The sequence below is a fragment of the Phyllostomus hastatus genome, unplaced genomic scaffold (assembly GCF_019186645.2).
Source record: "Phyllostomus hastatus isolate PE091 unplaced genomic scaffold, TTU_PhHast_1.1 phas_scaffold_78, whole genome shotgun sequence".
In the NCBI taxonomy this organism is placed as follows: Eukaryota; Metazoa; Chordata; class Mammalia; order Chiroptera; family Phyllostomidae; genus Phyllostomus; species Phyllostomus hastatus.
The window spans coordinates 65937284-65952472 of record NW_025334041.1 but is presented as its reverse complement, the minus strand read 5'-3'; the positions used below and the strand labels follow the sequence as shown (position 1 = coordinate 65952472).

The window sequence follows — 15189 nt, the reverse complement described above, 5'->3', positions numbered from 1 at the left end:
GAGAGCAAGGAGGGGGACTGTAGTCCCGGAATTGTGGGTGGGACAGTGGGTGGGGGATCCCCAGGACTCACTGGAAACTAGAATGCTCCCCTTTCCCCTCCCAAGGGGGCATGGACCCAGGCCTGCTCCTGGCCGAGCTGCCCATAAGAGTGATTTGTTTATTCCACTGGCAGGTTAAAGAGAGAGAGGAGACACCTACTAAGTAGGTCCGTATCTCAAAGGTTCCAAGCACAGCATGTGTGGCAGGTATCACACAGGCTTCAGGACAGCAACGACAGCTCTGTCTCTGCTCTCAAAGTGCTCACAGGCTGGAAGGGGAGACGGCTAAGCCACCAGGGAGACAGAACTGGGATGGCAGGAGCCTGAGCACTGTGTGATCCCAGAGGAGCCTCCCGCTGCCTGGGGAGTGTCAGGGAAGGGCTCTGAAAGGGATCGGTCATGTCGGTCATATCAAGACACTGAGACAGGGTGTCCCCAGTGCCCCCAGTCCCAGTGCAGCCCCACCTCAGACCTTCCCCTCACACTGCGCATGGCTGATCACTCACTGCCTCCTATTCTGGCTACCACCACTTCCTACCTCCCCTCACACTTGTGCACCCCCATGATGGACTGCCCACACTCTGACCAGGTGGCCACACCTCACATCTGCTCCCTCAGCAGCCTGCAGAGCGTCTCTGCTGCTCAGCTGGCTCCTGGGCTTGGCTTCCGCTGCGCCCAGGGCCCCGAGGCCTTCGGGGACTCTCTCATTCCTGCTTCCTTCCCTCTCAGACCCACAGGGGCTGTCCTAGGCCGACTGCTGAGACCCCAAGAATCTTCTGGGTCCTCCCATGCCGAGTAGATGGGGTTAGCTCCCCAGCCTGCATGGCGTTCCCTCCATGCAGTGCCCCAGCTCTCCTTTCGGGTGGATCCTCTCTCTCACCCTGCTCTCCCCCAGCTCACCAAACCACCCTCTCCTCATTCAGGAAATCTTTTTTCTGGGCTTCAGGCTGGGGCACTTTTCTCCTACATAGATTTTCAAATAAACCCACAAAACTGTTTTATTAAAAGTCTTCTCTTTCCCCACAGATACCATGAAACTCAAAGTGCAGGAAAAAACTTTGTTTCCATACTGGACCCTCCTTCCCAGGGTAATGAAAGAACACCCAGCAGGCCGCCAGGGCAGAAATCGCAGCATCAGAAACACCTAGTCCTCAACGGCAGTACAGTAGTGCTCACTGAGCACTTATGACGAACCAGACAGTGCTGTAAGAAGTTTGCAATTTAATCCATTTCCCAGATAAGGTAAGTGAAACCCTGAGAGGTTAGTTAACAGATGTCGGGTGGCCACAGCCCACCTTGGGTGGACGGAGGAGGAAACCTTCGCTGCAAAATAGGTCTCTGTGAGCAGGCTTCCCAGAGACCTGGAAGGGCAGCAGACTACATGTGGTGGGATACTTGAGGGGCAGCAGGTTTAGAGCTTCCAGTCAGGTCCTAGGGCCTGAGAAGGGCTCGCAGCCTCTGGGAGGCACTGGCTCAGCAGCCTTCTAGCCCTTCCAGTCCCAGACGCCACCTCCTGAAACAACATGGCCCCAGACAGTTCTGAGATGGGCCTGCAGATAAGGCTGCTTGCTTTGCCACAGTCAAGGAAATAGGTGGATATGTCTTCTGAATGTTCAGGGTATAGAGCAAATGGATGGAAATGTGGGTTGGGAAAGTTGTGGTGCATTTACCAAGGGCAGGTCTGAGTAAATATTCACTCCAGACAGGCAAAGAGACTTGGAAGAAACTGGTCACTTGCTTTTACACCCCCAGGCCTCTGCCCATGCTGTCCCAGCCTGAACTCTCTTCCCCCACCTCTTCTACCACCTGACTCATTCTACTCCAGATCTTTGATTAAATGTGGCTTCCTCCAGGAAGCCTTCCAAGCCTCAGTCGGAGCAGGGTTGGGGTTTGTGTCAGTTTCACCTACGTTTGTGCCGGCCATATTTGGTTCCAGATTTGAAAGGACACCAGGTCACTGCCCTGGAAACCTGCAGGAGCTGGGCTGTGGCAAGAGGGCTCACATCCCAGCCCAGTGACTCCCCAAAGCACCCCCCTCAATGCCTTCCCACCTGGGTGTCTTCAGCCATGCAGCTCACCTGCCTTTCCTCTGGGGGTCAGACAGTGGTAACTTTTCTCTTGTCCTTTTCCGGTGCTGCCACTTACAACTCAGGGACCTTGAGAAAGTCACTTGACCTCTCTGTGTCTTGGCTCCCTCACTTAGAAAACAGCACCTACCTCATAGGGACATTGTGAACATGAAAACAGACCTTAAAGCAAATAGCCCACTATTGCTGCTGCCGCCGCCACCACCAGCACCACCACCACCGTCATCTCTGGATTCCCCACCTGTCACAGTGTGCTGGTGACTACAGTCCACGGGTGACAACACACCTCCCTGGTGCCCTCCAGGGGCAACTCTAAAGTTCTGTGTCTGTCTAAGCTTAACTCTTAACTCAGGAGCTTAAAGGTTGAAGGGACACCTCCCCTCCCTGCTAATTTTTAAATCCAGCTTGGTTTAAATCAGAAGAAAACCCATTGTCCACAGCAGCCATGCGCTGTGCCTTCCCCTGGGGGTCAGCATATGCTGGCTCCTTAAACATTCAAACCGCAATGACAGCGTCACCTCTTCAGACAGCCCTTGAGGCCCCCTACTTACTCAATACTGAACCCCTCCTCTAGGCAGAGGCCCCATTCTAAGCAGTAGAGATCTGCTGTGAGCAACACAGACAAAAATCCTTTCCCTTGTGGGGCTAACTTTCTAGTGAGGGAGATAGAGATGTAACGAAATACAGTCATCCCTCACTGTACGGTGGGGTTTTTTTTAAATATATCTAACTCTGTATCACGGAGTTTTCACTGTATCATGGGATTTTGCGATATATAGGTATTTATATAATATTTATGATTTTAATTATTTTTGCCTAAAAATGTAAAAAAATATAAAAATATTAAAAAATGTTAATTCAAACATATTAAAAGGATATTAAATCAAGATAAAATAGAGCATGTATTTCATCAGCAGATGAAATACCATACTGTATACAATGGAAATGCAGTATGCCAACTACCACTTGCGCAAGTTTGCCAACATGAGATTGTATACAGCACACTATTGGCTGATGGAATGGAAAGCGACCAGCCATGGCACTGTGTTCTGTACCCTGGGCACTGATTGGCTCAGTGACCGCAGCATCAGTCTGTTTGCTCTCCCACACTGTGCCCATACGTTCAGCATCTGTCCTTGTCCACTTCACATCGAGGTCAGGTCATTGTGTGTAGTGCTGCTCTGTGTTGTGTTTTTGTGAAATTTTCGTAAAAGTTTGAATTTATTTCAAGCCCTACGATGCCACCCAAACGTTCTGCGCCTTCTAAGGCTTCTGGCAGTGAACCCAAGCGCCAGAGGAATATGCTTACCAAAGAAAAGGTGGAACTTCTCAACATGTTAAAAGAAGGCAAAAGCTACGTGGTTGTAGGCTGCCATTACAGGATCAATGAATCTACTGTTCACTACATAAAGATGAGAAGAATATTAGGTCTATGGCAACAATGACTTTTAACAAGACTGCAAAGAGGGTGGTCACTTCCTGCAATAAGGCCATTGTGAGGATGGAGTCTGCATGAGCCCTGTGGATAAATGTCTGCAGGAAGAAGAATATCTCGCTGAATACCAACACCATCTGGACGAAGGCCAAGAAACTTTATGACAGTTTTGCGGAAAGCACAGACGTTCATGGTGGTGATGAGGATGAAGACCAGGATGACGACACAGAAGCAGGACCCATTGAGTGCTTCTCCCACCAGACCAACCCCATTCAGTGCCAGCAAGGGCTGGTTTGACAAATTTCAGAGATGCTTTGAACTCAAGAGCATTCCTCTGCATGGAGAAGCTGCCTCTGCAGATAAAAAGCAGCACCAGCAACTCCCCATAACTATGTTCATCACTCGGACGAAGAGATCAGTTATACCTACACCTTTAGTGGAAATAAAAGTTACGGCCCAGGGTGAAGACACTGCACCACCCGATGAAGCACCTGATGAAGTAGTGCCTTCAGAAGAGCTGTAATGCTCTTCTTGGCTGTGTAGTACATTCATCTCATCTTCATCACCTTCATCACCATCAGTACTGCACAGCTACATAATTCATGATCTTCAATATTCAAGTTGTAGTATACCTCACTGGTGAGTGCCCATATAGAATTTTATATGTTGTTAAAATTACGTAGGTTTAAGAGTGTAGAAAATGTTTAAGAGCATATGAAGTGTTTATAAGAGAGTGGGAAAGGTTTATAGGAGTATGGGAAGGGTTTATAAAGTCTTAAAATATGTATAAATAATAAAATAAATATAATGCCGCTACTTTGAGGATTTTCACCTATCTCGGGGGTCTCTGGAATGTAACTCCCCAGATAGGTGAGGGATCACTGTACACAAGTATTCTGTAGAGTCTATCTGGTAGTTTCAAGTGCTGAGAAGTAAAATAAATCAGGAAAGGGGAGAGGAGCTGTGTGGGCATGTGAGGTGGAGCAGAGGGATCAGAGCGAGGCCTCACTGAGGGGATAACCTGTGAATAAAGACTAGAAGGAGGCACAGGAAGGAGCAATGGAGACATCAGGAGAAAAGCATTCCAACCAGAGGGAACAACAAGTACAAAGGCCCTGGGGCAGGACCGTGGCCTCTGTGAGGTGGGGAGTATCTAGCCGCATCCCCAGCAACTAGAGTGCTACTTGGTATACAATAGTGCTCAATGAACATGGCAGGATGGAGGAAAAGCCCAGAGGCAGGCTTTATTCGCAAACAGCTTTTCCCCTTGTCACCCAAGATAGTGACTGAGCTTTAAATCCCACTTAGGAGCAAGAGCCTCTCTAAGCATTCCCAGCAAGAGCCCCAAACAGCTGCTTGGCTGAATGGACACAGGTCCATTCCCCAGCCAGTCCCTGAAGCCAGTGGATGGGGTGGAGGAATGGCTTAGGACCAGGTGACTTGTCTCACCACACCACACTGAGAAGCCCAGAGAAGTCAGAGATAATGGCTGAAAGGAGGAGGAAAGAATGCTGGGCAGGCAAAAAGCCAAAGTCTGACAGGATAATCCTAACAGCTAAGATTCATTGTTCCATTGGCAGGAAGCACCACTACGCGTGGCCTGAGCTAAGGTGCACTTAATGCTCACAAGAGCCCCACAGAGGAGGCTAGCCCCATTTTACAGGGATAGAAATTGAGGCTTGAGGTTTCATAGCTAGTAAGTGGCAAAGCTTGGGATCTCCTGGCTCAAAGGGAACCCAGAGCCTCCCCAGACCTGGACTCTGCAGTCCCTTGCATCAAGCCAGGACAGGCTACTGGACCAACCACTGAACTGAAGGTGGAAGCCCTTAGTTGAAAGCAAATTGAGAAAGCAAAGGGGCCACTTCTTTGATGGAGAAAGGGGGAAATGGAGACAGCCCAAGGCAGGCTACCATGGGCCTGCAGATAACAGGAGACTGCTGGCAGAGGCTAGAGGTGGCGGACCCCAACTTGTTCCTCAGGTGGAAGCCTGAGGTAGGGCCAACCAGAGGGTGGGCTGACCCTCAGGGGGTCCCAAGAGGTCAGGATAAGGAGGGGGTAAGGGTAGGGGTACAACCTGTCAGGGGCCCATGGAAAACTCTGGTACTTACGGTGTGCCTGCTGTATACCCAAGCCCTGGCAGACGCATTTCATCCCAAGCTGAGGAGGACACCAGCAAGCTGCCGTCAGGAAGGCTGCCCTGCCCACTCTCTCTCCGTGGTGTGCAGCACCCAGCCCAGGACAGTGTGGGGCATACAACGAGTGCTCGGCCTATGTTTGCTGCTGAATGAGCCACCTGATGGCCCTGACAGGAGGTCAATCCCTACCCCCATTGCCAAGACAAGCAAACTAAGGCCCGGAGAAACTGAGGGCAGGAGTCCAGTGGGGCCCAGCTTCCCAGGGGCCATGCCTGGGAAATGCCTGAAGTTGTAAGGTCCGGGTCAGTCAGATGTCAGGTGGAACTGGCCATGCTCCAGTCACCACCTCTCCCTCTTGGGGCACCTGCCCTGGACAGGAACCCAGACCTGTGGGCAGCTGCTCCCTCAACGCATTTGCTCTTTCCCTCTCTGGCCTCAGATTCCTCATCAATGAAGGGGTCAGATCACAGAGGCCAAGGTCAGGCCCATACAGGTCAACATCCAGCAGAGCACTCTAGGAGGCCAGGTGGGTCGAGCTGGACTGGCTGCCAGGGTGTGTGTGTAGCCCAGGAAGGTGCCCAATAAACGCTCACCTGGGTGGGGACCAGTGCTCAGTAAATAACAGCTGTTCCGATGCTGAGTGGGGAGAACACTCTCCTCTCCCTGCCCCTCCGGCCTTCACCCAGTGCCTCCCCAGGTATTTCCCTCCCCTGCCATTGCTCCTACCCCATCTCCTTCCAATTCTTCCCCCCACCACTCCATTCCCTTCTTCCTCCATTTTCTTCTCACCCCATTGTTCTTTCTACTCTCCCTCCCTTGCACCCAAATCTTCCTTCCTCTTCCCCACCCTCCTACTTCATTCTTCCCCAGCCCTGCCCCTCTCCAACACCATTATCCCAGCGCCCTTCCTTTCCTATCTTCACCCTCCACCTTACTACACCCCTGTGCCTCCCCACCTGATTCCCTCGCTCCATAGCCACCCAACTCTCCCTCTCTCCACCCCCCAGCCCTTGGGCTCCTCAAGTGTGTCTTGGGCCAGTTCCCACCCCCTTGATCAGGACCATTTGCTTAGGCCACACCCCTTCATTACACACTACCTCCCTCCTCTGACCTCTGATCTCCCCAGCCCTTGCCCCTCTGGACCCCTGCCTGGGGCTATAGGAGTGTATGCCTTCCTGGGGTCAAGGCAGAGCACGGGCTGGGGGCAACTGCAACACATAGGTGGCAGAGAAGGTCCTCCCCAGCTGCTGCCCTGACAGCCCTCAGGACCCTCTCCTGACCCCTCTGCTGACCCTGCTGCCCTCCCGTGTTCTAGGGGGCTACTGCTGCCTGAGCACAACAATGTCCCTGGCCCCTGCAGCACCCGATACCAACAGCAGGGCCCCAACCTTGGAACGCAGAGACCTGGCTGGCCCCGCAAGAGCTTCAGCCAGCCCACTGCCATCTCAGAAACCTGCCAGGGCCATGCCTGACTCCAGCACCTTTGGTTGCCTCATGTATTTTTGTATTGTCTAGGTATTTGCCGTTCAGCTAACACCTGCTTGATGGATGACTGAATCAATGAATCAATGCTTTACTAAAGAAACCCAGTGTTTGTCAGTTTTGTCTTCATGCGAATGCCCTGAGTCTCCGTGCTAGTCATGGTGCCACACCACCACAAGCACCCTGTGGTGGAACACTTTGTCTTGGCCCACCCAAGGTGCCAAGAGTGTAAATGTTCATGCAGTACACCTCACAGCCAGACCCGGGTGCCTCTCCGGGGTGTGCGTGGAGGTGCGTCGCCTCGGCTCCAAGTCCAGGGGGCTGGCCCAACCCTACCTAATCACAGCTCAGCTGTTTCTGCTTTCCTGAGTATTTTTTGGAGTTCTTTTCTTGAGACTTGTTCCACCAGGCCTTTCCATTCATTATAAAAATGTTATATGTCATGTTTGCCGGAGGATATCTGAAACAAAACACAAAAACCACGTTGCACAAGTGTGCCTACAGGAATTCCTGCTGTGCACTGGCTGAGGGGTGAGGATTCCCCTTCCCTCTGCCTCTGGGAAGCTCCTCCCTCAGCTCCCTCCCAGCTTGGGCTCCCCACAGCTTAGGTGGGTCCCTGTGGCATGTAGCCATACTCTCCGCCTCTTCTTCTGAGACCTCCAATAGGCATGGGAAGGAAGGGCGAATCTGATGGATGAGCCCACATCGGAACAGTGAAATGGGTCACACTTATTGCCAGTGCTTTCAGTCTTCTGTCTCTAACTCCCGCCCATTCAGGGTCCCTGTGGCTATCTCAGAGGAGGACGCCGGCCGTGAGGGGGTGGTTGCTGGCCTGCACAGGTTGCCAGGCCCAGGAGCCCTGGCATTTTGAAGGACATCTTTAGGGAAAGCCATGCCATACTGGTGGGGAATTTAAACACTGTAGGTTCAGAGTGAGAGAGTGAGCAGGACTGGGGATGGACACTTCACCTCTCATTCTGTACCACAGCGCCTCACTCTAGGGCCAGCTGAGCACCCAACCTAGTGTCAGACAGGACTTGAGGGGCCTGCAGGGAGCTGCTCTTCCTGTGATCAGGAATGTGTGTCCCAAGGGGTGCAGAACAAGGCACCCCACTTCTAGGTGCAGTTTTTGCACGTGCATAATCTTGTAAAGGCTTTGCTTTCTAGTGCCCTGTGCATGGTTAGATCCACTGTGCCTGAACCCTCTCATCCAGGGGGGTAATCAAAGTATTTCACAACTGATACAAACAGGCACTGACCAGTCCCAGTAGCCACTGTTGCATCAGGTATTAGCCCTCATTTGCAGGATCATGGAGAAGACTGGGCAGTCTGTGGAAGGTTCTGGGAAGGGGAGTTTACCAATACACTGAAACCAGTGCTGCTGTTCTTGTAGGCATGCTGCCTTCTCCTCCCCAGCCTTACCCCTCCCACCCTCTTACTGCACAATGTCCTTTCTACACCCATGTTTCTACTTTCTGGTCTGTCAGCCAGAGCTGTATCAGCTCCTCTTTCAGTAGCCCTCAATGGGCACAGGTGTGGCCAAACCTATGTGGCCTTTAGGGGCCAGCATGGCCCAAGTCGGGAATCCAAAAACCTGGCTGTGCACCAGAGCCTCCAAGGCAATGCCTAAAAACCTACAGTAGAGTTATCTGTACTCTCACAAAGCCTGCAAGGAGACGCTGATGAGCCACCAGCCTAAGAGCCCCTGCCTCCTCCTAAATCCAGGATGAACAGGGAGCTCTGGGCAACACTGGCACCAACACCCATGAGTTCTTGGAAGGAAGGTGGGAACTGACAGCCACTCACAACGCCTGTTTCCTCCTGGCGTGCATGGTTAGCATGAGCAGCAACACCACTGTGGTCACTAGGATTCCCGCCACCGCGCCAACAGCAATGACGATGTTCCTCTGGAGGAAGTGCAGCAGCTCCCTGCAGGGCAAAGTCCTGCTTTGAGTATCTAAATGAGAAGACATGGGCAGAGTAAGCAGAGAGCCGACCCCATACAGATCCGCAGGGACAACTGTTGGCTCCAAAAACCTCAACACCTCACGGGGAAGGAACCAGCTTTGTTTAGGAAAACGCCTTTGTAAGCTCTTTGGTGGAGGAGGCAGATACTCAGGGTGTGAGCTGGGAAGCAGCAAAGCAACCAAAGAGAAGGTTCCACAAACCACAGTTTATAGGAAGTGAGGAGAAGAGAGGAGAGCTCAGGTGGAGGGAAGAGGGGGCAGCACTAGAGGAGGCAACGAAGTCCTACTGCCATGCTTTTAAGAACAATGGAGTCAGACACTCTTTGCAGCTTTTCCCAGGACAGTAGTGCAACCCCTCCCTGCTGCCCTCCCGCTCCTCCTCTCTCAGCTTCAGGAAATTCTAACATGTGCACAGTCTGCTTCGAGTGTGTGGGTTTGGGGAAATGTTGTGACATAAGGCAAATGCCATCCTGAGATGATCCTGAGCTCTTCTGGCAGTCTGGGGACTTGCAGAAATCTTGAGAATGGCACGTGTGGGCTTGGGAGTACAAGGCAATCTTAGCTAGACCTCAAAGAAGGAGACCCCTGGTGACATTGGGAACACCATTTGTAGTATGACCAAAAAAGAGAAAGGATTCAGGGAAATAAGGCACAGAGGTACAATGACAGGAATCAGACAGCTTAGTGTGAAAGCTGGGAGCCTAGTGATGCTGATAGGAGGTGCTGGCCAAGGGCCTTTGTGGCTTATGGAGGGAAAATTGGGCTTGTTCAGCTTCCTGCTTGCATCTCCACCACACCAGGACACAGTAGCATCAGGGAACTGTAAGGGCTCTGTTGGAATGATTTAGCATTGGACATCTCAGAGTTAGGAAGGGACAACCAGGTATAGTTTTGTTAGCAGGTGGCTACATGGAGGGAGTATACTGGTCTGGGTACTAGCACGTTGTCTTGACGTGCAAGTTCCTACCCACTGAATGGGCTCAGGCTCAGGCAATGCAAAATTGGTGACCAGGGATTAGGTTCATATTTGGCACCTAGTCCTTCCTGTTTTTAGAAAGTCTCAGTCCCAGTCCTGGCAGGGCTCCCAAGATGGTGCCCATGTTGTTAGTGGCCCTGGCCGCACACACACACACACAAAAAAACGTAAAGGGAGCATCTTTTTGAAAGGGGGCTCAAATTTCTGGAATTACTTTTATTCATAATTTTAACTGCAGGTTGTATACTTTTGTGGGTGATTTAAAGGTGTGTTGACATCTAGCCCTTAAAGTGTCATAAAAGGCAAACAGACAGGTTCACGCTGCGTAGATTATTACCTGGCTTAACTACCTCTTTAAGTGTTTCTTTATCTACAGAGGTTAACTGCTTGCTTACAGCCCTGGTGAACAGAGAGGGCTCCTTATTTCTCTTCTCCTCTGACATGTGACCTACAAGAGACAAAAGGCAAAATGTATTCATCTAAAAACCACCACTGGTCCATGTTAGTTCTGGTTTTAGGATGTAAGTAACTTCCTCTCAAGTCAAAGTGAAAAGTTAGGGAGGATTTTGGAGAAGAGTCCAAAAGTACATCAAAGTTTTGTTTTTGTTTATTTTTTGATCTGACAAACTCCTTGGTGACCTCCACGTGGACTGAGGTGGCGGTTTAAACACTCAATGGTCCATCAGAACCACCAGGAGGCCTTGTCAAAGCACAGATCATTACTGCATGTCAACTGTAATTGAAAAAAATGCTTTTAATTTTCATAATTTTTTAATATCTGTGCAGATCACTGGGCCCCATCCCAGAGTGTCTGACTCAGTAGGTCTGAGGAGGCCTGAGAACGAGGCACTGACGCTGCCGGCCAGGGCCACACCTGGAGGAGCCTGGGGAGAGGCTTCCAGCCAGTCCCTGGCCTCGCTGGCCCAGGGCTCCACCAGTACGAAACAGAGATAATGCAATCTATGTCACGGGTGGCATGACATTCAGAAAAGCAATTTATAAACCACAAAGTACTATAAAAAGTGTTTCTTGAGTTGCAAACGCAGAACACGAACATAAACTAGACTGAAATACTCATTTACTGGTAGAGAGACTGCAGAATGGATTAGGAGAAAGAGACGGGCTTGAAAATCAAAAATATTTGCATGCCAACTCTGCCAATGGCTGTCTTTGGTTCATGTGCATACAAGACCTGTCAGAGAGCCTGACTGAGTTTAGTGTGGAGAAAACCAGGCAGTCAGAAAGATGTCCTTGCCTAATACAGGACTGGTCCTAGAAGGGTCCTGAGAGAATTTCTGAGACGTTTCAGAAGCAAACTAGAATCAATGTGTAGGAGCTCCAGCTGCATCTGTTTAGACCATTTACAGTTAGAAAGTAGGGCTGTCACAAGGAGAATGGGGAAGGGTGAAAAGTAATGAAGCCATGCCCTGAGGACACTCTGGGCTGGGCTGGAGCCCCCAGTCCTGGATGGGAGATCTCTGCATGCTTTGTGCCTTCAGTGAGACAATTTGGTTAAGATTGTTATGGAGGCGGGGTCGGGGGTGATGATAACAGCCTTGTGAAATCTTAGTTATTTCTCTGGAAAGAGAGAAATTTGTTCCTTATTCAACTTGGCCTGGAAAAAAACTCCCGGCTCAATATGACTCACTTTGAAATGCCAGCTTGTCAAGTCAAAGTTGAGAGGTTAACCACTGCAGACAGAAAACTCTGGATAACATGGAGTTAGTCCACAAGAGGGCTGGGTTTGCCTTACTTGTTCGTGGAGCTGTAAAAAAGGTGGACTTATAACTTGAATACAAATTGTTACTTTCCTCATCTCTGCACAACCAAAATGTAAGACACTGTCCATACTTTTCTCTAAGGTTGTACGTTTCCATTTACCTACAGTTCTTTGGAGAGTTTGAAGGATGTTTTCCACGTGTGATGGGTTGTGATTTTGATCAGTTGTTGAATTATTTTTGTGTGAAAAAAATAAGCATTATTATCAAGTTTTGCCAAATGCAGTCAATTTCCAAACTTCATTTCAACTTTAGAAAACTACTGACTGGGACAGCAGCAGCCCCTGCCACGAGCAAGCACTGTCTAGTTCCTGGGGTTTGCATGATGCAGACTTGGTCTAAATCCCCAGTCACGTGCTGGGCCTGGCACCTTTATCCCAAATGAGCCCAGAACCAAGAAATGTTGGCTTTGTGCAAGGAAAACTTGAAGTCTTACATCTTCATGACTTCTCTGTGTTCTTTTAAATAGGCTTAAGAGATGCTGACACTGGAGCAAGCCTTCAGTTCTGTGTGAACAGCAACTCATTGGTCCTTGTTAACCAAGGACGAGCATCCCTTCACAAACCTGAGCTTGCTGTTTACAGGACACTTCACTTTTCAGGAGGGTAATTCCCTCATCACTCTTCATATCCAGCCCTTTAGCCTTTTTTTTAAATGCTCACTGTTGCTAAGGAAAGAGTACAATGTGCCCTTAAAAGGGGCACATCACACGAACAAAACTGGTGTCTCCTACAGGCACCCCAAGCTCACACACTAGCGGCTTGACCTGAGAAAAGTCACTCAGCCTCGGCACCCCTGTGTGGAAGATGGGGACATAATCATAATGCTGCAACATAGGACTGCTGTGGGGATAAAACCATGCAGTTGAAAAACTCCTGTGTCTGGTACAGGGTAAGTGCTCAGTATATTTTAATGTTATCCCTATAATAGTCATTATTTAGACTCCTCAGTCCTGGCACACAGGGCCTAGTGAGTGTGCACATATGGCCATGAGGTGTCTTATGGTCATCTCAGCACAGAGACTAGGAGGCTGACTACCAGGCAGATTAGAGGTAGAAATAGCCCCAAATACAACAAGGAATTGACTAGAAAATAATGTTTGCAAAGAAAAGATGAAGGTTCTAAATTAATTATGATGTTTAAAAAAAACAGATATTTTTGTCCTGGTTCATCCTGCAGGAAACCATATGAGCTAATCTCCAAGGGTGTTGATGTACACAAGTGACTCGGGGAAAATGCAAAACTGTGCAGAACCCTGGAATCGACTCCAGCTATTCTTGCTGGATACCATTCATTGAATATTTATTGTCATTCTAAAACACCTTGTCTTGAGCAAGAGACTCCGTCTATCAAAAATCACTTCTGAAAAGTTGTGATTTCACTAGAAATCCCGGACAGGAAACAGGATAGACACACTACAGATATTTTGCTCCAAATCACATATTTTATGTTATAATTTTTCCCCTTGCTCCCGCTGTCATTCTCCTCACCTCTGAGACCGTCCCCAAGCTGTCCCTCTCTGGGAACAAACCTCTGTCGTGTTTCTGTGAGTAACACATCGTTTTCTTCCATGGGGGCTTATTGCCTCTTCCAAGAAGCTACTAGCAGGGAGAGCCCTGCCATTGTGACAGACAGACCTAGACCGAATCCTGGTCTTGCCATTTACCAAAATGAGACCTTGGGCAATTAACTCCACCTCTTGATCTCCAGATACTCGTGGATAGAATGAGAACACAATTATTTCACTCAGAACTTTTGTGAAAATTGAATAAAACAATGTGTAGGAAACTACTTAGCACAGAACCAGTGCACCAGTAGGTGAAAGGCTAAGAAGTGTTTGGAGACTGCCACTCTTCATGCGATCTATGCCAATGACCCCCAGGTCAGCTAGTGATGTCGCTTGCCTCCCGCTCTTTGGACCTGGCACAAGTGCATTAGCACGTGGATGGGGAAGAAAAAAGACAAAGCACAAAGGAAACTAAGATGTAATTATCCTAGGAAAACAGGGATATCTGCCACAGACTCTGTGGCATTCCATCCAGCCATGCTTGCCTCCTCCCATGGCTGCTTGTGCTCGGAGCCTCAGGGGCCAGCCCTTGGAGAGACGTGTCCTTTCTACCCTACCCCACAGCCCAGGCAGCCAGGGGAGGGATGTGGGACTGCAGAGGGGCTCTGAAGACTCCACTGACCCTTGAAGACTCTTGCCCCTCCAGATGGAAGAGAAAGTCGTGCTGGGGCTGCACTGCCTCAGTCCCTTTGCGAGTGGATGTGATGTCTGGAGCTGCAGAAGCCATCTAATGAGCAAGAGGCAAAGCACCAGGGAAGGCCCTGATGAACTCAGAGAGGCACACACCCTGGTCTGAAAAGTCACTGTGCACCACACCAAAACAGAGGTGGCCTTCCTCAGGCTACTTGTGCCAGAAGGAAAATAAACCACTCTCTGTTTAAGCCACTAACCTCAGGTCTTCTGGTAACTGCAGCCTAGTGCATTATTTTTTTTTTTGTAACTTCTTAAAAGTAGTTTTAGAGAAGAGGGTAGAAAGAGAGGAAGACATTGATTTGTTTTTCCATTTACTTATGCATTTATTGATTGATATTTTTATGTGTCTGGACCAGGAATCAAACCTGCAACCATTTTTTTTCAATGTTTAAAACAGTGGGTTTCCAAGGTTAAGCACACACCAAGACACATCATGCTTACATTACCCACAATTAAAGATAAGGAGAGAATCTTAAAAGCAGCAAGAGAAAAGGAGATAGTTACCTACAAAGAAGTTCCCATAACACTATCAGCTGATTTCTCAAAAGAAACCTCACAGGCAAGAAGGGGCTGGAAAGAAGTATTCCAAGTCATGAAAGGCAAGGACCTACATCCAAAATTACTCTCTCCAGCAAAGCTTTCATTTAGAATGGAAGGGAAGATAATGTGCTTCCCAGATAAGGTCAATGTAAAGGAGTTCATCATCACCGAGCCCTTATCATATGAAATGTTGAAGGGACTTATTTAAGAAAAACAAGATAAAAAACTATGAATGGTAGCCCTGGCTGGTGTAGCTCAGTGGATTGAGCATGAGCCTAGGAACTGAAGGGTCGCTGGTTCGATTCCCTGTCAGGACACATGCCTGGGTTGCAGGCCAGGTCCCCAGTTGAAGGCACGTGAGGGACAACCACACATTGATGTTTCTCTCTCTTTCTCTCTCCCTTCCCTCTCTATTTAAAAAATAAATAAATAAAATCTTTTAAAAAAATGAAAACAAACTCAAAAGTATCAACAACTGAACCTATAAAAA

At 49.2% G+C, this 15189-nt stretch overlaps 2 protein-coding genes across 3 annotated transcripts in view; both read right to left on the bottom strand.

Annotated features, from left to right (window-relative positions):
- The window catches only part of LOC123811734 (tyrosine-protein kinase ZAP-70), a 29596-nt gene extending 23798 nt beyond the window's left edge, over positions 1 to 5798 (bottom strand). The window contains exon 1 of one of the 2 annotated variants that reach the window (XM_045828184.1): positions 5670 to 5798. The gene's annotated coding sequence lies outside the window, so the exon portion shown is untranslated. The remainder of the gene's footprint in view (positions 1 to 5669) is intronic. The other variant, XM_045828185.1, reaches the window with a different exon arrangement.
- Positions 5799 to 7514: 1716 nt separating this feature from the next.
- On the bottom strand, positions 7515 to 10564 carry CUNH2orf92 (chromosome unknown C2orf92 homolog). The gene is made up of 3 exons (XM_045827271.1): positions 10459 to 10564; positions 8985 to 9135; positions 7515 to 7638 (listed from the first exon to the last, which is right to left on the bottom strand). Exons 1-3 carry the CDS (start codon positions 10562 to 10564, stop codon positions 7515 to 7517), a joined length of 381 nt encoding a protein of 126 aa, XP_045683227.1.
- Between the last annotated feature and the right edge of the window lie 4625 nt (positions 10565 to 15189).

What these genes read in the sequence shown, in the direction of transcription:
- CUNH2orf92 (XM_045827271.1), bottom strand. Translation starts at nt 10,564, where the DNA reads ATGTCAGAGGAGAAGAGAAATAAGGAGCCCTCTCTGTTCACCAGGGCT. An exon ending in TAAAGAGGTAGTTAAGCCAG is followed by an intron (nt 9,136 to 10,458) that starts GTAATAATCTAC and finishes CTTCTCATTTAG; the next exon opens with ATACTCAAAGCAGGACTTTG. An exon ending in GCCAGGAGGAAACAGGCGTT is followed by an intron (nt 7,639 to 8,984) that starts GTGAGTGGCTGT and finishes GTTTTGTTTCAG; the next exon opens with ATATCCTCCGGCAAACATGA.